Source organism: Balaenoptera acutorostrata, chromosome 4 (assembly GCF_949987535.1).
Source record: "Balaenoptera acutorostrata chromosome 4, mBalAcu1.1, whole genome shotgun sequence".
Taxonomy (NCBI): domain Eukaryota; kingdom Metazoa; phylum Chordata; class Mammalia; order Artiodactyla; family Balaenopteridae; genus Balaenoptera; species Balaenoptera acutorostrata.
Window position 1 is genome coordinate 90,739,206 of NC_080067.1, and position 22,544 is coordinate 90,761,749.

At 44.7% G+C, this 22,544-nt stretch overlaps 1 protein-coding gene across 2 annotated transcripts in view; it reads left to right on the plus strand.

Annotated features, from left to right (window-relative positions):
- Window positions 1-21,994, plus strand: part of DRD3 (dopamine receptor D3) — a 36,161-nt gene extending 14,167 nt beyond the window's left edge. Inside the window, exons 3-7 of one of the 2 annotated variants that reach the window (XM_007181903.1) lie at window positions 7,842-7,984; window positions 15,808-16,004; window positions 20,374-20,509; window positions 20,609-20,656; window positions 21,798-21,994. In XM_007181903.1, coding sequence (XP_007181965.1) covers window positions 7,842-7,984; window positions 15,808-16,004; window positions 20,374-20,509; window positions 20,609-20,656; window positions 21,798-21,994 — 721 coding nt within the window. Of the gene's footprint in view, window positions 1-7,841; window positions 7,985-15,807; window positions 16,005-20,373; window positions 20,657-21,797 lie in introns of both variants that reach the window. The other variant, XM_007181902.1, reaches the window with a different exon arrangement.
- The last annotated feature ends 550 nt before the right edge of the window (window positions 21,995-22,544 follow it).

The window sequence follows — 22,544 nt, forward strand, 5'->3', positions numbered from 1 at the left end:
ACACACGCTTCTACTTGCACCACCTAGTAGACACAATCAACAAGAACAAAGCTTGAACTGGCTTCTGTCCCATACAGGGAGAACTCCCAGAATGCATAGCGTTCACCTACCTGCAACCTGAGGAACAAGTCCTGCCTTAGACCGCAAAGCACAAGGATGCACCCCTCTTGGCCTGTAGGTCTATATGAACCAGTCCTCACCAAACTTCAAAATGGAGCCTCCATTCTCTTCTAGGACTGAAAATAGGCCTTGGAAAAGCTGTCTCCATTATCCTTCACAGCAGTTTGCAGTACACAGCATTAAATTCTGTTCATGGGATGCCAAATAGTTGGTCAATTCATTAAAAATGCAGTCATTCATGCAGACCTTTGGTCTTCACACAATGCTAGTCACCCGTCTGACAAACTTGACCAAATGGATTCAGCATTTTTTGGTCATGAAGCCCTGATCTGTAATAACAGGGTGGTAAGAGATAGGAAAGAAAAGGAAATGATAAAAGGGTTTTTGAAAGCAAGTAATGCCATTGTCATTAGATTCGTAGGCATAGCTCTGGATGCTGGGATTAATGCCGCCTTTTCTTTTTTAAAAAGCAGAGTGGGTGAGCACAACCCCCTAACCCGCCCTTGGCTCCTTGCCTCCCAGTAGGGCAGACCCCTCCCGCCACATCCTGGGTCAGAACTAACTCGGGGAGAGGGCTGAGAAAGTGTCAAAGGAGCAGGACAAGATCCGAGCAAGCGGTGAGAATTCGAGTCCTCTGCAAGGAGCCCAGGAATAATGCAACCAAATTCATTCACCAGGGAGTTCTTTAAGTGGCTCTCAAACGGCACCCATCACACAGGCAAGCCTCCGCGTCTCTGCAGCGAGCACAATAGGTACCAGATGAGTCACAGGCACCTTGGATTTTTAGTTTGCATCTAAATAAGCACTTTATATTTGCAAAGGGCTTTCTAGTCATTTGCAAAAAGCTTTCTCCTTCAACCATTCCGTGAGGGGAGTCCACAGAACTAAAGATTTATTGAGCCCCCTGTCTGACCAAATAAAAGGTGGTGAAAAGCAGCCCTCACAGAGCTCGGGGGCTCATTAAACCCAGGCGGGGAGTTAGACTCAGGTCCTCCCACCCAGCCCAGCCTCCTTCCTCCCCCACTGCCGCTTCCCCGGGACGCACCTTCCTCAGTTCCCACACACACGCGCGCGCACACACACACACACACACACACACACACACGTCTCCCACTTGGGGACAGGGCCTCAGGCAGAGGTCGAATTCTGTGAGGATCCTGAAACCTTCAGCGGAGTGACAATCCCACGAACCCCCGTCACAGAATTGGGAGTCGGAAGGGGCGTTAGAGTTTAATTCATTTGTGCAGAAATGAGTTAAACTAAATGCTCGCACGGGGACCCGTAGCCTCTTAGGTCTGAAACTAGAACCTGAGTCTCCGAACTCCCACACCACCCGTCTGTCTGGCCCCTTCATTGGTGGAGGCGGGGATGGGACACCGAGGGAGGGGCCTCTGGTCATGCCGGCACCCAGTTCTCTAGGTGCTATTTCCTGGGAGTAAACCAGTCACATTTCCTTTGTCTTCAATGCCCTGGCTACCTCTGTGCTAATCCTAACCTGAGTGAATCTAAAGGCAACAGCGGTAGAAATAGCTACCATTTCTTTAGCATGTACTACATGCCAGGCACCAAGAGTCTGTCATTATCGCTAACCCTCACGACATCCCAGCAAGGTAGGTGTATTACCCGCACTCTACAGGTAAGGATTCTTAAGACTAGACTGTGTGGGTAACCTTGCCCAGATCACACAGCTGGTAGGTGCAGGAGAGGGGATTCAGCCAGCCTCTTTCTACTCCACCTCACTGCCTTTCTCAGAGGCATAGCCTACTCTGGGCCCCTAGCTCTGGGTCACACTGCCTGGCTGGAAATCCTGGCTCTTTCAAGCAAGGTGAACTTGAGCAAGTCAGTTAACCTCTCTGGGCCTCAGTTCCCTTACCTGTTTAGGAGAGATCAGAGCAAAAGTGTTGTTACGAAGAGTAAATGAGTTAATGTTTGTAAAGGACTTCGAACAGTTGCCTGGCACCTAGAAAGTGCTGTATACTTGTTTGTTTGAGAAATAAATAAATTTAATGTTCCTTGATAATCAGGAGTAAGGGGCAGACACCCCTAAGCTCACTGATATGAACAATCACAGATCCCTTGGGCTAGCACAATAATAACGACAATAGTAATAATACTGGTTTTTAAATGCTTAATATGGACCAGGCATTGTGCTAAAAAACTTCCCAGAGATCATCTCATTCAATAGCCATAACAGCCCTATCAGGCGGACTCATTATCCCCCTTATGCAGATGAGGAAACTGGGTCTCAAAGAAGTCAAATCTGTGGTCCACGGTCACAAGGTTCAGCGGCAGGCCAAGCGGGATTCAGACGCTAATCAGTCTGTCTCCAAGGTCCATTGACTTACCCACTGAGCACACTGCCAGCGTTCCGGCAGAAAAGACCCAAAAAGCTAGGAGCTCAAAGGGAGGCGGCTGGCCAGGCAGCGATTGGGCAGCACGCGCAGCGCGCGCTCGCGCTCTGGCCGAAGACCCGGAAGAGCCTGGTGAGCGCATCGGGCCCACGCCCAGCCCTGCCCTGGCCTGCGGTCGGTCATCTGCGATCGATTCGGGAGGAGATCAGAGGCTGAGCAGTCTGCTTGAGTTGGAATTCAGGGTCCCTGCAGGGCTGCAGGAACCAGGGGGGCCGAGCTTTCCCTCCCCGCCTCCCCACTGAGGGCCTGGAGAGCCCCCAGGTGAGCCGTGAACTTCTCACCCCGCCGCGCTGGCTGGGTTCTTGCTGCATTCTGGTGCCCTCCGATGGCCAATGCCGGAACAGCCTCTGTGTTTCAGCCCCGATGGCAAGCTTCCTGGCGTTTTTCACCCTGGAAACAAATTTGGCGGGGGGGTCTCATTTATTCTAAAAGTTTAATCATGTTTTAAAACTAAGAAGAAAAAATATATAAATGTAACAGTGGTAAACGTAGTCTCATCTCTCACTTCTTACCCAAATTAACAAGAGTTTTGACACAAATTTTCCCTAATGCAGACTTCCTCCAACTTGTCTAATCTTATAAGATGCACTTGCTTGTTAAAAATACAAACTTCTGGAGTGGAACAAGTATCCAAGGGTGTGGCCTTGGAATATGTGTTTTAACAGGACCCTCGGGAAATTAATAGAATCAAACTAATTGATGGGGAAACTCAGTTCTGGGTAGCCGCGGTGCTCTTAAAGTACAAACCACCTTTCAGTGCCACGTTTCCTGAGGAAGCCCTTGTCCCCGTAAGGCCTCAGAGACTTGCAGTGCCGTTGGCAGGGAGCAGGGCACCCAGGAGAGACCTGGCCTCGGAGACGGCTGCCACCAGCTGTGGGAACTTGATTTCATCATGTAACCTCTCTGCGGCCTTGATTCGTCCTTTATAAAATGGAGCCAGAGCTCCCTACACTGACTGACTCATTGAATTAACGGGAGCCTCCAAGAAGTTGCTGAATATTAAAGCGGATCTAGGAAAGTGTGCAACATTCAGTGGTGGGCTTGGAGTCAGCTTGTAACGGCTAGTGGGAACTGACCGGCAAAATTTTAGTTTTTTGAGCCGGTTATTAAACCATTGGTGTAACTTGAAATGGACAATGGTGGGAGTATTTGTACCACAGAAATTGACAAATGGTATAAATTAGGGCTTTCTTCCACCTGCAGAGCCAGTTGTTAGGCATTTAGCAGCACACTACCAAATAATGGAATGGCCGGGTTCTTTTACATCCAAGGTCATTATGTAAATGAAGGCCAGCAGCTCTGGACAGGAAGACGTGTGCCATAGCTTTCCTTCCTGACCCTCATCAGCTGTTTGGCCAGGACAGCTGCGGGGCTTCAGGCTCAGCCTCTCCTCCACGGTGCCTCAGGGATCACCGCGAAGGGCCAGGCCCTGGCTGACATATTTGACGTGAAGCCCCAGCTCACTGCCCCAGCAGAGTCGGAAGTCCTGAGAGAGTGAGAGGCCTGGAGGAGTGCCAGGTGCTACTTGCCCTGCTCCTTCATCGCCAAGTTAGAGATTCAAGGGAGGATCTATAGTGTATGTGCATCAGGAGAAGGGAACTGGGTTGTCATGGGCCTTCCTTGAGGTTGGTGGTGGGATCGTAATTTGACCTTATTAGATAAGGACTCTATTTCTCCCTCTTGACAAAGAAGCCACCTCTGTCACATGTTAGGGTGCCAAGGCCAAGTTCTGCAGAGTCTGCCTCCATCTCAGCCCTCAGAGCTGACTCTCAGGCTGCTCTTTGGGGATACACATGTTAACACATGAACTCTAAGGCCAGATGCATATGAGGCAGATGAGTCAGGGGGCTGGCACATATAGGAGGAGCATCGGGGAGCAGTACTCCACCCCCTCCAGCCCAGGGTCTGTCCTTCCCTGCCTCAGCCCCAAGCCTTGAGGTGCACAAGAGGAGCTAAGGGGGTTCCTGCTCTGCATCTGGCCTCCAGGTTCCCTGGACACTGATGAGACAATGAAAAATTGAGCATATGTACTATTTACAATTGCCAAGACATGAAGGCAACCTAAATGTCCATCAACAGATGAATGAATAAAGAAGATGTGGTATATATACACAATGGAATAATAGTCATAAAAAAAGAATGAAATAATGCCATTTGCAGCAACATGGATGGACCTAGAGATTATCATACTAAGTGAGGTTAGACAGAGAAAGACAAATATCATATATCACTTATATGTGGAATCTAAAAAAAATGATACAGATGAACTTACTTACAAAACAGAAACAGACTCACAGACATAGAAAAAAACTTATGCTTACCAAAGGGGAAAGGTGGGCGGGAGAGATAAAGTAGGAATTTGGGAGTAACATATACACACTACTATATATAAAATAGATAAACAGCAAGGACCTACTGTATAGCACAGGAACTATACTCAATATTTTGTAATAACCTATATGGGAAAAGAATCTGAAAAAGAATGTATATATAACTGATTCACTTTGCTGTATACCTGAAACTAACACATTGTAAATCAACTATACTTCAATAATTAATAAATAAATAAATAAATAAAAATTGAGCATATATAGACCCAACTATATATATTAGATCCCTTGAGCTGGGCTAGGATTAGAATTGTCCTCTTATGATGAAGGAGGCCTTCAGAGTCCATGAGGCAATCAGTCAACAGCTTCTTGCTACTTGCTTTGTACAAGGACCTATATGGAATACCAAGGCTATAAGATGATTTCAGCCATTAAGTAACTTAAATCATATGGGGTCTATCTCTCTCCAGCCATGAGGCAAGTTCAATAATGCATGCAGAAGGGCAACGTGATTGATTGGCATAGGAGTGCTATGCATTCAGAGTTAGAGGTCTCTGTAAGATAGAAGGACTGGGAAGGTTACTGGAGAGCTGATCTGGGATTAAAGGAGAGAAAAAATGAGCTACCCAGGGAAGGAAAAGGAATAATGGATTGAACAAAGACTGTTGAAGATAACCCATCCCTAGGCCAGTATGGCTGCAGTTACATGTAAGTGTCAGGGTCCAACGGGAGGTCAGGTTGGCTGGGCAAGTTGGGGTCATGTTGAGGAAGGCTAAGTATTGACGTTGTATTTGTTTTCTGTTGCTGTGTAACAAATTATCACAAATGTAGTGACTTTATATCCGTTTTTAATCTCACAGGTCAAAAAGTTTGTGCACCATGTAGGTAGGTTCTCTGCTAAGGCTCTCACAAAGCTGAAAACGAGGTGTAGGCTGACTTGGGTTTTCGTCTTCCAAACTTATTCAGGTCGTCAGTAGAATTCAGTTCCTTACAGTTATAAGATTGAGGTTCCCACTTTCTTGGTGGTTGTCAACTAGGGGCTGTTCTTAGCTCCCATAGGCCTTTTGCTGTTCCTTGCCAAATGATCTTTTCCCAAACATGGCAGTTTGCCCCTTGCAGGCCAGGAGGGTAATTTCTCATGCTTTGAATCTCTCTGAATTAAGGAAGGGCTCAGTCCCTTTCAAGGGCTCACCCAAGATAATCTCCTTTTTGATTTACTCAGTCTGTTGATTTGTAATCTAATCACAGGATTTCTACTAGTTCTACTAGTTCTACAGTACCTAAATCTTGGGGGCCATCTTAGAATTATGCCTGTTTCAGACAGTTTTCATCTGAGTTGGGGGGAACATGGGTTGGGGGGGACATGATGAAATCTATCTGGGGACTTAGCAGTAGGAGACCAGCCAGGAGGCTGTGGCCATCACAGAGAAAAAGTGGTAGAAAAGAAATGCATGGATAATGGGGATGATACCATAATGGGTTAATTTACAGGACCTGCTGTCCTTCTGCCTAAAATGTTCTTCTCCTACCTTCCCTCATGTCTGGCTCCCTCTCACCCCACTCATTTTCCTACCCACTTATGTCGTTTGCCCCTTCTTTACATCCTCTGCTATCCTTAAACACATCACCCAGCTTACTTCCTTCATGATACTCTTCATTTTATATTAGCATTTTTTTCATCCATCTACTCCACTCAACTCCCAGCTCAGTAAGGACAGAGACAATGTCCCATTTGCACATCTCTATATTTCCAGAATAAGACCTGGTATATAGTAAGAACTCAATAAATATTGAATGAATGAAAGGCTAAATGAATGGGTGAGCAAATGATATGGAAGGGCCAAAGAAGCGTCAAAAAGCCTGAGTGTTGGGTGTGGATGTCTGGAAGAAAGGCAGGAAGTGGAAGCAGATTAAGAGATGTGGGGAAATAGGAAGATCTATTTCAGATAATTTGAGTTTGGGACAACCATGGAGCAATCATGCAGGTAAGTCCAATAAGCAGCTGTAAATGTATGTGTGGATATACCACAGAAAAGACAACAATATCCAACAAGAATAAGAAACTGCTTTGACCATGTAAAAGCATGTGCTGTAGAGTGAATGTTTGTGCCCCACCCCCAAATTCATATGTTAAAATCCTAACTGCCAATGTGATGGTATAGGAGGTGGGACCTTTGGGTGGTGATTAGGGCTCCACCCTCATGAATGGGATTAGTGCCCTTATAAAACAAACTCCAGAGAGCTCCCCTCAGCCCTCCCACCATGTGAGAACACAGCAAGAAGACTCCCGTCTACAAACCAAGAAGTGGGTTTTCACCAGGCACCAAATCTGCCAGCACATTGCTGCTGGACTTCCCAACCTCCTGTACTGTGAAATATAAATATTTGTTGTTTAAGTCACCCAGTGTATGGTATTTTTGATATAGCAGCCCAAGCAGACTAAGACAGCATGAAAACTTGATTTTAAAATAAGTCTTCATTGGATATTACTCATCTCTATTTACAAAATCTCTGCTACTTGGAATAGTTGTCACTACGAGGGTTAGAATTAATGTTAGGATACAGGCAGGTCTAAACATCCTCTTTGGGCACAGTTCCATCATTATCTGAAAAACTGTGGGAGAACATAAAGGCACACAAACCAGCATCTAGAGTCTTCAGGTTTAAGGGTGTGTGAATATAAGGCTGGGATATGCTGGGCCGTCAACCAGCGCTGGTAAGAAGCTCTCTGGCAACCCAGTGTTGTTATGTTATGCTTTTTATTCTTTCTCTGCTCACCTCCCTCAATGAGTACTTCATCTATCTTGTCTCAGCCTTTCTGCTATGTTCACTCAAATACCCCTTCCTCTCTAAGTTTCTCCAACCAAATTATTTTTCTCCTGCCACATGTATCAACCTGAGTACTTCTCTAGTAACCTCTTTCAACTTGTCTTTAGAACCTTTCTCATCATGTCTATCCTCTCTCCCCTCCCTTTCACAGGTACACTGCAGTGGTCATGCCAGTTCACTACCAACATGGCACAGGACAGAGCTCCTGTCGGCGCGTGGCCCTCATGATCACGGCTGTCTGGGTGCTGGCCTTTGCCGTGTCTTGCCCTCTCCTCTTTGGCTTCAACACCACAGGTAACAATGACGGCCCCACTTCCAACACCGGCGTGATTCACAGCACATCTGAATGGTTGTGAGTGGTGCTGAGCCCTGAAATGTCTGACCCCTGGTCAGTGTGATCAAATGAGGATGCTATAGACTGCAAAGCGTTGGCCTTTATTGATTACAAATAAAATAGAAAGCAAAACCTCTTCAATTAATGGCACAGGAGTAATGTTCTGCCCCAATTAATGAAAAGTCTGCTTACTCCTATTTTGAAAGAAAAGCCATTGTATTCATTTGAAGAAATGTGCCAGTTAAAAAACTATGCTATATGAATAATTCAGGTGAAGTTTGCTAATGAAAAGATGATAATTCGTAATGGATTTACAATGCAAAATAACATATAATGACAGCCCTGGAGTAGGGTATACATTTCTAACTTTTTATTCGATAAAAATCGTGTCTGACGTTTGGGAACTAGGATGAATTCCTAAATTACTGGAGGATGTATTTTATATATATATATATTTTTAAATTAGTTTATTTATTTATTTTTGGCTGCTTTGGGTCTTCATTGCTGCACGCAGGCTTTCTCTAGTTGTGTCAAGCGAGGGCTACTCTTCGTTGCGGAGCATGGGCTCTAGGCGCGTGAGCTTCAGTAATTGCGGCACACAGGCTCAGGAGTTGTGGCTCATGGGCTCTAGAGTACAGTCTCAGTAGTTGTAATGCACGGATTTAGTTGCTCCATGGCATGTGGGATCTTCCCGGACCAGGGCTCGAACCTGTGTCCCCTGCATTAGCAGGCGGATTCTTAACCACTGCGTCACCAGGGAAGTCCTATATTTTTTAATATACAAAAATTTTGGCCATGGTGCTGGCACATGGTACATCTTCTATTGGATGGATGGATGGATGGATGGATGGATGGATGGATGGATGGGTGGGTGGACGGACAAATGGATGAACAATGTGTATATCTGAGATGTCTGGGATTTTAGATATGACACCAATCCAAACTGACACCTCACAGTGCCTTCAGTGTCTGTTCCATGACCATCTTTCAGCCTCAAGAATTTCATGTGTTGAATGGTAACTATTAGCACATATAGTATAGTTACAGGTATTGAAAACAAACACTGAGTGTTCACTAAGAGAGAACTGATTGACTCATGTTCTAGTGTTCATCTGGATTTCTTATTTTCTCCATTTGAATTGATTCATTCAATTCCTACTATGTTCCAGGTTCATGAATTGCTGGTATATATGTACAAGTCACATAGCTGTGTACTTATGTGTATACAGATATATTATATGTAACACATTACATATAAATACAGGCAAATCTTAACTTATATATAGTCTTCAAAGAGTCATTTGCTGGCCAATTATTTAGAAGTCAAAATACATTTAGGAAGACAGAGGCTCTGGAGTCAGAAAAATCTAGATTCAAACTCCAGTTCTGCTGCTTAACAGCTGTGTCTGCTTGAACAAGTTACTTAACTTTTCTAAGTTAAGCTTCCTTGTTGATAAGTTTGGGATAACAATATAGCACAGCATAAACTTGAACAAAATCAAATATGTGGACTAGGTCTATGTATTTAGTTAGGAAGTTTTCAATATTTATTTTTATATATGGCCTCCTACAAGTAAGTCCAGCAACTTCATCTCTAAAATTATATGTTAGGTTGAACTCTTTATAATAGATGACATATTACTGCATGTGTCATATGTCTTTACTTTTTACTGTTCTGGGTTGTAATCAAACCATGCGTATCTTTATATGTGATTCAGGGTGAATTTTGACTCTCTATAATTTTCATTGACTCTAGAATCTAAGCCTACATATGTTATAACTCCACTCTACCTCCTTCACAGAGTTCTTTTACAAGTAAGTGAGGATTAAATTGGGATAACATACATAGATGTGCCAAGCACATATCACCTGCTCAAGGTTAGGCTTGTTTCTCTGCTGCATTAGAGGTTAAGTAGCCAAGTTATCCAACAAAGATATGCCTGGTTAACTCAGGGTGTTCCTAAAATATGATGTTGTTATCGTCTTTGCATTACTCTTTAGCGCTTCCCATTATCACGCACCAATGTCACGTTATAAACACAAACAGGCGTGTGCACGCACATGCACCAAGGCGACATTCTCTAACACGACTGTAGAGGCTGACTCTGGCGCTCAAATACCATTTCAATGAGTCTAAATGTGCTTTGGGGGTTAGTCCGATAACTAAGCCACCTTCTATATCCATGTTTCTATGAGAAAATGCCTTCTAAGTTGGAATTTGTAGTACGGGCCACTTCCTACCACTGCCAGACCAAGGCAGTCCTTAACCCGGCCAGCAGCAAAGCCCCACCAACTTTTGCTGGGGGGAGTGATTCCTCTTCCTCATTCTTAGAGGCTGGCGGGGGCGGTCTTACTCATGCGCGTGCACGGGCACACACACACACACACACACATACACAGACACACACACACAGATACACACACACACACATACACACACCCGGTAACACTTAGTCAAAATCTGACATTAGACAGAGTTTCCAGTTAAAGTCAACATATAAAGTGAAGAAGAATGACGACCTAATTGCAGTGTTGTTGCCACCGTGAGATCATTATTGTTTCAGAAACAAAACTCAGAAAAATCTTTCCAAAAGGATTTTCAAATATAGAATTGAGAAGGCCAAAAAGGCTCATGACTTACCACGTATAGGCTCACTTCTTTCTCATCTCTCTCTCTGTCTCTTACTTTTAAATGTATTAATTAGACTACAGTAGGCTCTCCATGTATTCATGTATTGTGCCAAAGTGTCAGGTCCATTGTAAAAGCCCAGTAGATACTAGCTAGTGTTATTGTTGTTATTATTATTATGTATTAGAAAATGTTCCTCTGCCTCAAAATTTAACTATGCCCCTGCTCCAAGGGATATCTAAACAGTGGTAGTCCTGTTGGTGGTCAGAGAGGAGCCTAGTCGTCTCATTCTAGAACATTAGTTCAGGGAATTCGTGAGCAGGACTCAAGGCAGAGAAGCCCCACCGGCCTTCTCTGCCTCAGTCTGACCTTCACAGCAAAGTTTCATTATCCTGATAGATGTGGGTTCCTCCAGCACCTCTTACAGCTCTAAGGAATTTCCCAAGTTCATTCAAAAGCCCAATATAACTGACTTCTCTCAGCCATTTTTTTCTACTCCTCCTGTGAGAAGGAGAGGAGAAAAGGGCAGGATACTGCCAACAACACCTGATATTGGCAGTGGCTGGACTTTCATGGGGTGCAACACAAAACAGAACTTTCTGGCAGGGCTCTTCTTTTAAGGAAATGGGCTGCCACGTGGGACTGTGAATTGTCAGAGAACGTAACGTAGAGGAAAGTTGAACTTCAGGTTCTTCTATCTTGGAATTGCTCTTACTGTCTGAAAAAAGGGTGACATGCATGTCTGGATGCACACATAAAGCAGGATCTTGGGTCACAGGGAGTTCCAAGGCTGTGGGGCCTGGCTGACCCGTGTTGCCCCAGCTCCCAGCAGAGACCCAGCAGTCAGGAGCCAAATATCGCATCATCCACAGCCCCTGATGGCAGCGGAGGATGGAGTGTTTGTACTAGAGGAAACCTGAAAGATCCCTGATCCTTTTATTTTACAGATAAGAAAAATAACTAGTATTTAAATTTCTGTTAAATCAGATAGCTATTGGGTTATTAAAAATTCCAGAATGGATAAGCGATAGCTGGTGACCAGGGTTTAAGAAACTTTCAAGGGCAGAAAGACTTAAAGTTGAGAAAGTCCTACCAACTGACTTAATTTTCCTTTGAAACAAAGAAATGGAGGAGGGCTATTTAGATTTTAGCAATAGAACACCTCACCTGGCTTTCAGAACCCTGCATCTGGGGGTAGGGGGGCTTGGTCGAGAAGCACAAAGAGAATACTAGGCTCATCTTCGATCAAATTCATTAAGATCTCCTGTCTTCAGAAACAAATTGAGGACAAATCCTTCAATGAGCTAGAAGTTCATGAATCTCTCAACTCAATTTGCTTTTGACTTTGCCATTCACATGACTGTGGGACTCAAGTTCCCAGGCTAGCCCACGAAAGATATTTAGTGTATCACTGAGCACAGCGCCTTGAATACAGCAGGTGCTCGGTAAACTTGTGTTGAATGAGTCAGTGGATGAGTCCTCATCATCCTTCTTTCCTCCTTAGCTGTTGAGATTAGTTGGGATAAACATCCCGATTTCGGAGGTTGGGGAGTAGCCTCCTGGCCTTCCCTTTTACGCTCCAGCTAGTGACTGCTGATGTGCTTATGGAAAATGTTCATCTGTACAGTTTGCTCGTTTATTCATCATTCATGTATTCATTCATTCAATAACTGTTATGCTGACAGCACACTACCCTTTCAGTTAAATAATCAAGACAAGGCACCTCATCTCCTGGGGAAGCCTAGCTCCTGGGGACCTCACTGCCCTCACCACCTCCTCAGGACTCAGCAGAGAGAAGCTTTCAGAATTGCCGTGTGTGGTGTTTCACTCTGCGCTGCCCACAGGACACACACCCAGGCCAGGCCTGGCGGAGGCTGGGGCAGGGCCCCACTCACTGCCCAACCGCCTCCAGCGTCACTCTGCCTGCTGACAGGCCTCACGGGACGCATAACATGGAGAAATTCTGGGAGAGGCTGCAAAACTCTGTCTAAGGACAGGCAGCATGCAGTTTCTTAGGTAGGGAAGGAAGGAAGGGATGACAGTGCAGGTTCAGGGATTGTATACTGATGATCTTCATTGATCAGCGATTTCGAAATAGCTATGTGCTCTCTCTTCACTCTGTTTCTCATACATATGCTTTCAATATTTCAACGTTTCAATAGTTCAATGCTTGTAATGGAAAAATAAATACTTGCACGTGATAAAACATAAGGTATAATGAGATATATATACAGACTTCCCTGTTCGTCTCCCGTCTACCCTAGATTGCCAGTCCCCCTGTCCCCTCCCTAGAAGTGAACACCCATATTCTTAAAAGATAATGCTCGGGACTTCCCTGGAGATCCAGTGGTTAAGACTCCGAGCTTCCACTGCAGGGCTCACGGGTTCAATCCCTGGTCGGAGAACTAAGATCCCGCACGCCACGCTTGAAGCAAGTGCATACACACACCCGTGCATGGACACATGTGAGTGTGTGTGTGTGTCCATGTTTACACAAATGGAAGCACACTATACCCACTTTGGCTCCTGGCTTTTTAAATGTAGTAGTTAATATATAAAATATAGAGGTCACCCTCTCAAAACCCAGAGGAGGATAGAGAAGGGTAGATGTTATATCTGCAGAGACGCGTGGGGACTATCCAGCACACCAAGGATGGCGACAAGATGAATAGGGGGAAAGTGGCCCTGCCACCCCTCTGACCCCCTCTCACTACAAAACGTGCTGAGGTACCTCCTCATTAGAGGGAGCATTTTAATCATAGGCAGACACTGACAGCAGGGGAGCTGACTGCAGGGGAGGGGTGATCACTGCCAGCGTGGCTCCTTACAGATTCAGAAAGACCACCAGCTGCCACCCTATCCTAACTCCCAACCCCACTCCCCTAGAAGACCAGAAGATGCCATTTTGGTGACCACTGTTCAGAGTTTTATGAGCCATTTCCTAAAAGATGATGATATAGGCTTTGGTGAGATGACATTAATTTTACCTGAATTTTACCCCCCTACCAAGAGAATCAGAGAATCTGGAGTAGCTCATAAAGATTCTGGTGGCAGTGCCGTCATTAAAATGCCTAACTGAGCACCAAATACATTCTTTCTTGTTTGTTTTGTTTTAATTCTTAGCTGTTGCTCCCTTCTCTCCCCCACAAATATTGTTCCCTATAAGTCTCTCTCCAAATTTTCATTACAAGTGATACCTTCCCTTTCAAGTTCAAAAAGCTCAGAGGGGGCTTCCCTGGTGGCGCAGTGGTTGAGAATCTGCCTGCCAATGCAGGGGACACGGGTTCGAGCCCTGGTCTGGGAAGATCCCACATGCCGCGGAGCAACTAGGCCCGTGAGCCACAACTACTGAGCCTGCGCGTCTGGAGCTTGTGCTCCGCAACAAGAGAGCCCACGATAATGAGAGGCCCGCGCACCGCGATGAAGAGTGGCCCCCGCTTGCCACAACTAGAGAAAGTCCTCGCACAGAAACGAAGACCCAACACAGCCATAAATAAATAAATAAATAAACTTTAAAAAAAAAAAAAAAGCTCAGAGGAAGTATATAATAAATAATAGTAAAGAATAAATAATAATAATAGTTACCATTTAGTCTCACAACCACTACATGATACAATATTTTTGTCCTTCTTTTACAGACCATGAAACTGAGGCTTGGCATAGTTAAGTAGCATGCCCAAGGTCACACAGTTAGTAAATGGAGACCTGGGTCTCCCACTTCAGGCTGCCTGGCCTCTCCCTACCTCCGTAGACCAAGAAGCAGAATAAGGGGCCCACGTGGCCACGGCCCTCTCCCCACCAGTTCACATCTGAGGCTGCAACTTCTGAGGCCAGAGTTTGGGTTGGAGAATGCCCATCCCTTTATTAAGATTGGCTGGATGTGCCAACACCTCTTGCTGACAGGACAAAGCGCAAATTTGTCGTGCCCAATAGTAGAGGGAGGTGGAGAGTCAAAATCATAGAAAGAACATTGGTTTTGGGGTCAAAATGACTGGAGGAACACATCCAGACTGTGTGATGTTAGGCCACTTACTGAATAGCTCTGAGCCTTAGTCTGCTCATCTGAGAAGAGAGACGGTAACGGCACCTGCCTACATCACGTTGCCACGTTTATTAGGTAAGATAATGTGTCTAAAGCCCTTGGAATCACCTGGAAGATATTTGTTTCCTTCCACTTTCTTTTTCAAGATGGGGCAAGTTGTAGGCCTTACTCTGGCTACTGGAGGGATCTCAACATCTGCTAGTGAAGAAGACAAAGCTGCAGGGCCCCCTAAGGAGGAAGGGCAGGAGCGTTTCAGGACATGAAGCAAGGATGTGCCTCGATTCACAGTGCCCATGATGACAGTAGGTTTACTGGCCCTTTTCCCATCTCAGCCCTGAGCAGTACCGGGATTCGCGGAAAAATAGACTTGCCTGTAGTCAACCACCACCTGCCCGACAACTCGGATTCAAAATCGGGGACCTGGCATTCTCAGCAAAGAAGCCTTCCTCTTTTCTTTCATTGCATGCTACAATCTTCTGATGCCTCCACACAGGCAGGCCCTTTTCTGGGGGCCGCATCCCTCCTGGGAGCCTCTGCTCTGTTGCTCTGTGACACCCCCCGACCCCAGCCTCCCAGACCGTGTTCCTCTGTGACGCTTAGCGCGGCACACGGAAGGGATCGTCTGTCTGTCTAGACTGGGAGCTCCTTCGAGGGAGGACACCGTGTCTTATTCATCTTTGCAGCCCCAGTGTAGAGCAGTGTCTGGCATGTGATCATCGGTAAATTTTCTTCATAGTGAACTGTGCGCGACATCAAGATGAATTAGACCTCCTACTCTCAGCGAGCGGACGACGTAGGTGTCTGAGATGGCACCCTCACGAGTTAACAATCAGGCCACGTGTGCTAACTGCACAGTAAAGGGCTGTGGGGCACAAAGGAAGTAAGAGTCGCTCCTGACTGAGAAAATCAAGCAAGGAAGCCTCCGCGGAGGAGGCAGCACATAGACCGGGACATGATGAGGGGGTAGGTGGGACTGGCCAGTGCTTCTCGAAGCTCCACTGTGGATTCGATGGTGGAGACACCACACATGATGTGAGGCCATATTTTGTGCTCCCCACCGAGGTCCCATACTTGGCCAACTACTTTGCTCTCTCCCCTTCTCTCACTCACAGGAGACCCCAGCATCTGCTCCATCTCCAACCCTGACTTTGTCCTCTACTCTTCAGTGGTGTCCTTCTACCTGCCCTTTGGAGTGACTGTCCTCGTCTATGCCAGGATCTACGTGGTGTTGAGACAGAGGAGACGGAAACGGATCCTCACTCGACAGAACAGTCAGTGCATCAGCGTCAGGCCCGGCTTCCCCCAACAGGTAAGCACCCTGGAGGGGCAGAAGGAAGACAACACCCAGCCCCGTGGCCTCCAGCCTTGTGTCCAGCAGTGCATGCTTTTGCCTGTTCTGCCACGTCGGGGACACATATCTGATACCCACCTTTTAATCTGCAGATATTGGCTAGGCTTTAAAGGTAGGAAATTCAATCTCAAAAGTGCATTGATAGTCTTCCCTAGAGCACACTTGACTTAGCAAGATGATAGGATAGTTTCTGGTCTTGTTCTGCTCCCCTTCAAAGTCTTTCATTGCCCCTAAATGGCCAGCTGTTCAGATGTCACACAGGTATGAAGTTTTAGTGTGGCAGCTTTACCATTCACTGATGCCGGGTTTCCAGGAATGACTTTTTGGTCAGATCATGACATTAGGAATCACTGGGGGTCCACTGAAACTTCCTGTCCTTTCTAGATCTGCCTCTGTGTTGAGGCACTAACCAGCCGAGGGAATGGGAGATGCTGATGACACATTTTATTAGGTCTTTCAAGGCTCTGAAAAGGAAGGTCACTGAAATCTTCTGATTGCTTAGGCTGTAAATTCTGCTCATTCCAGTGCCTGGCACATGCTTCAAGGTGTACTTGAAGCATGAATGGATGAATACCAATCCCTTGCAATCTGCTAGGGAAGAGACAGCAGGAATATTATATGGCCTCTGCCTTCGTGTAACTTAGAATCTTAGACAAGCAAATAAAACACACCTCCACCCAAAATGAATGAGCAGCCCAGCACTGACTGGGACGTTTGCCAAATGTGAGATGAAGACAACTAAGCATCTAAATATTAAATGCTGGAGAGGTTATGAGAAGATAAAGGTCAATATGCTCCGGAAAGGGCTTCATAGAGTAAGAATTGAGTTTGATGTTGAAGGCAGGTACACATTGGATGTCTAGATCAACCTATAATGACTTGAATGAGAATCAGAGCCTTGAACTCAATGTCCCAAGACTTACATAGAGCAAAATAATGGCCCCTATGAAATAGGACATCAGGACCCAAGACGGAGGATATGAACACACTGTATTCAAAGCATTGTCACCTATATGGCCCAACTATATAGAGCTTAACCCACAACTGTTTCTCCTTCAACCCACCCTAGTCTTCCTGGCTACGGTTGCACCCTATGTGACAGTTTTTCAGTAAGGGCCAGATTTCCATCAGATGCCATGGGGAAAATGGTGAGTAAGCCATGCCTTTGACTGTAGGAAAAGAATAAGAGACCCTTTCTCAAGACATTGGCTTGACTTAATTCCTCTTCCACCCCAAAATCAAATTTAGCGCCAACCTCACACTTGCATCTGTAATAAATAACAGATCTGAGATTCTGCCTGATTTGAGCTTCAGAATAGGCATTATCAAATAATATTCCAAAAGCATATGACTGTTGGGCTAGATCCCAGTGACCAGAGCCAATGACTCTTGGATGTGTTGTGAAGATACCATCCAGAACAACCTGCATTAGAGGAAACAGGGCATCGCTGAAACAGACATGGGCAGATCCAAGAAAAGCCGAAAAGGGAGACTAATGGGAAACTTTCAAGTGCCTTATTTGCCATTAAATATGGGGAAAACTGAGACAATTTCATAGTCACCCTGATTCTTATTCTTCCAATTCAAACCAGCCCTGCCGCACTAAGAAAGCCAAGTGCTGCATGGAGCCTGAAGGTGTTAGATAAAAGACTAGTATTCCTCTCCCTGAGCTCCACAGCCAAGTAAATATTAGGAATGAAGCTTCAAAAACCCATAATGATGAATGTCTAAGCCTTGTCTAATCTCCGTATAGTTAATTAACCACTTTTATACGGGCCGGATGTAGCTGTTACAGACTCTTGCTGTAAATGATTTTTTTTATAGATAAGAGATTTAAAGTCCGAGAAGGCTCCAAGGCCAAAAGAAGGAAAAGTGGTGACTACAGAGGAGAGATTGAAGAGTCAAGAAGCTGGCATTGCCTGGAGTGTGGAGAATTAGGTTCTGTCCTGCCATCTGGGAGTGGAGGGCTCTGCCAGCCAGATCCAAAGCAATCCAATGTTTCTTCATGTCAGTCATGGAGGTGGTGATAAAAGTTTTCAGAAAGAGCTGAAAAATACACTCATCAATATAGAATCTTGGAAGAATCACTTTCCTTCTACATGACTGAATTTCCAAATCTGTGAAATGGAGACAAGCTGTACTAGATCAATGTTCTCAAATCTGAGATTTCATAAATTTTTTTTTTTTTTTGACTGTGCTGGGTCTTCGTTGCTGTGTGGGCTTTCTCCAGCTGCAGCGAGCGGGGCCTACTCTTCGCTGTGGTGCATGGGCTTCTCATTGCAGTGGCTTCTCTTGTTGCGGAGCATGGGCTATCGACACGCGGGCTTCAGTCGTTGCAGCACACAGGCTCAGTAGTTGCGGCACGCGGGTCCTAGAGCGCAGGCTCAGTAGTTGTGGCACATGGGCTTAGTTGCTCCGCGGCAAGTAGGATCTTCCCGGACCAGGGATCAAACCCATGTCCCCTGCATTGGCAGGTGGATTCTTAAGCACTGCACCACCAGGGAAGTCCCAAATCTGAGATTTCATAAGCATTCTCAAAAATTTGTCCCTAGTCCTTTAGTTTCAGAAATAATGCATCTTTTAGAAGATCACTAGATGCCAGCTCAATCATAAAATATAATCTTGGTTACAAATGGTCATTCAGATAAAACACAGTATACTTACATTAATTATTAGAAAATTCCATCAAAATGAAAACCAAATTTTTAAAAAAGTATGTTATGATAGAATTCCTACAAACACCTCTGTGGAGCACAGTTTTTAAGACACTAAATAATCTTGAAGCCCACTTACATTCATTCATTCATTCATTTATTCAACAATGCTTCTAAGTTTGTACAGTGTACCAGCCCTGTGTGTCTAGAAAACTATGATTCCTTGAACTAAGGAGAGACTAGTGAATGTCCTTGGTTATTGACACTGACTAACTTATGTAAAAAAGGAATTTACTGGAAGGATATCAAGTAGCTCAGACTCAATGAGAACGCTGAAGAACAGCTTCAGAAGACGCTGTTCATGCCTAAGGAAGAATCTGGTTCAAATACCTAGGACACTGGACATTGACCGTCCCCACTGCTAGATGAATTCTGAAGTCTCCCTGCTTCGTGAGTTCTAATTCAAGGTTGTAGGTGTGAATCTCCAGTTGGCTGGGCTTGGTTCAGGTACCAGAGTTCTAGCTGCCCAGTGGGGAGGTCGGGGAGAGTGAATATCTGGCTTTTATGGCTTTGGTAAGGGTGCTGGGGAGTCCTGCCTTCTACTCAAGATTCACACAGCATCTGATTTTTCAAACATGGAAAGAAGTTCAGACGTTGGCACACACACGTCCTCCCAAAATACCAGAAACTTTCACATATCTTCAGTTTTCTACTCTCAGAGTCTGCTCATCCCAAACCTGTTTCTTTTCATTTCTTTTCTGTTTTACAAATGAGGCTCAGAGGCATTTAATTAACTTGCCCAGGATGCATCAACTAAGTAGGAAGCTGAGATGAAAATCCTGGGTTTTTTAAACTTTTTATTATTGAAAATTTCAAAACTAAAAAAGTAGAAAGACAAATATAACTAAGCCTTCAGTAGTCATCAGCCAGCTCCAGCAATTATCAACTCATGGCCCCGTCTTCTTTCAACTACGCTCCCACCTACATTCACACACCCCCACTGGATTGTTATGAAGCAAATCTCAAACATAACAACATTTCAGCCAAAAATATTTCTCTAAGACTCTCTAAAGGATATGGGCTCTTTTATAAAACACATAACCACAATACCACATCACACTAAAAAATTTAATAATAATTCCCTACTATCATTAAATATCCAGTCAATGTTCAAATTTCCCCAATTGTCTTACAGATTTCTTATAGTTGGTTTATTTGAATCAAAATTCAAACAAGACCCATACCTTGTAAGTGGTGGTGGTGTTGTCACTGCAATTTATTTGTTGAAGAAACTGAGTCATTTGTCTTATCATTTCCCACTTTCCAGATTTTTCTGCTTACATCTCAATGGTGCCATTTAACATTTTCCTCTGTATATCCAGGTCATTCTACCTTAAAAAGGCCAGGCTATAATTCTATGCTACCCTCCTCAAGGGATTATTCTGATTCTCAGATGTTCTTTATGTGGTAGGTGCTTTTGAGTTGTAAAGGCAGAAGCAGATTTTGTTTACCTTAACTTCCCATGAGCCCACCACTCTCAGATGCACCCTCTGTAGGTTTCACACAATGATGGCTTCTTCTTCCTTCATTGCATTCTGTTTCCCTTTCAGGAACATTCAGAAGATAAACAATATCCCCAGAAATGTCAGGACCCTCTCTTGTTACACCTACAGCCCCTCTCCCCTGGTCAGACACACATGGAACTGAAGCGCTACTACAGCATCTGCCAAGATACTGCCTTGGGAAGACCAGGCTTCCAAGAAGGGGAAGGAGAGTTGAAAAGGGAGGGGAGGACTCGGAACTCCCTCAGCCCCACCATGGCACCTAAGCTCAGCTTAGAGGTTCGAAAACTCAGTAATGGCAGGCTGTCGACATCCCTGAAGCTGGGCCCCCTGCAACCTCGGGGAGCGCCGCTGCGGGAGAAGAAGGCAACCCAGATGCTGGTCATGGTGCTTGGTGAGTCAGGTTAAGTTGGGATGGGTTGGATTACGTTGGGTTAGGTTGAGTTCAGTAGAGCTGGTGGAGGATACTAAGGTAACCATATTTAACAGAAATTGGAAATCCAACGACTGTAATATTTATAAATGTTTATAATGTAAATGAAAAGAGTTTGTGAATAAATCTTAACTCTGGTGGAAATTCAAAACACCTAGACTGAAATTTATGAAACCAAACAAGTCACATAATTGAGCTGTGTTTCGTGTCTATCACTTGGAATTATAATGGATAAATCAAATAATAAGTAAGATAATGATTCATTAAAAGCATCTGGCACATACTGGATATTTCCTACCTGCTTACCTATTTTAAAATATTAAGTGAAAAATGTGAGGATGCAAAAAGACTACTGTCATATGGTGTTATAACATCTAGATTATTTTAAATACAGAGAAAAAAAGACTGAAAATTAATTCACTCAGATGTCAAAAGTGATTGATTATCTTTGTGTGGTGGGTGATTATTTCACTTCTTTCTACTTTTGCATATTTACCCAGTTTTCCATAGTGTATAAAATCAGGGCTGGTTTTTATAGTAGAAAAATATAAATTTATTTAAATAAAGAAATTAAAAATTGATAAGTCGCGGTACCATACAGAGTTAGTGAAGGTGAACATATCCTGTTCACTGTCACAGACAAGCCCCAAACTACTCATGTCTTAGGGACTTCTCATATCCAGGGAACCTCTATGTTAATCCCCTCAACAACCTTAACTATATGAATTGCATCTTTAAGGTCTTTTTTCCTATCAGTGCCTGGGAACATGTCTTGCATGGATAGACATAAAATAAATATTTGAATTGAATTGAGAAGTAGAAAAGACTAGCGAAGGACTATCTAAAGATCAAACCAGAAAACTGATTTAGGAGCAAAGGCTTGGGATGAATCAAAGATATTAGCATCTAGTTTTCTCACCTAAAAAAAAAAAAAAGTGACTAATCACACCTGCTTCATAGGGTTGGTGTAAAAATTAAAAGGGTATGTGAAACTTCCAGCATAGTAGCTGCCGTAAAGTAGACAACTGTGACTCATTTCCATGTTACAACAAAGGGAGTAAACAAACCCCTGACCCAGTTTTTCTCTTCCTTTGCAACCTAGGGACCTTCATTGTCTGCTGGCTGCCCTTCTTCTTGACCCACATTCTCAATGCCCACTGCCAAGCATGCCATGTGTCCCCAGAGCTCTACAGTGCCACCACGTGGCTGGGCTACGTGAACAGCGCCCTGAACCCTGTGATCTATACCACCTTCAACATCGAGTTCCGAAAAGCCTTCCTCAAGATCCTGTCTTGCTGAAGGAGGAGAGAAGACTCCCTGTGCCCACCTTTAGTTGCCAGGCCACCGGGCCACTGGCCAGGACCTGCTCAAAATGACAGTGCGATGTCTGCTGGCATGTGGCAGGAAGAAGATTCCTGAAGGCAAGATGTCCCTGAGTAGCAGGTGTAACCAACTGCTTCCTCCAGAACAGACAGTTCTACCTCCCCACCTAAACTCTGACTTCACTCTGGCAACCTTCAAGTCGTTCGGGGGCCCCCAAGTGATAAGCAGTAATTCGGCGAGAAGCTGATAGAACATGACTCCACACACAAACACAATTTTCATCAGAGGCATGATTCATTATAGTGAAGGAAAAATGAACAGATCTCATAATTCTCAACTTGCCAAGGGTCCTTGAAATCTCAGCCAGTAAACTGTCTTGCAGACAGCCAGTCTCACTTCCTTCAAACTTCTAATTAACTGTCAGGCTAACCTTGTACTTTCATGGGCCCACTCTCTTTGGTCATTCCTTTCATTCCTTGCATCCTGAAATATAATAGCAAGGTCAGTGCTTCCACCTCTCTGTAGA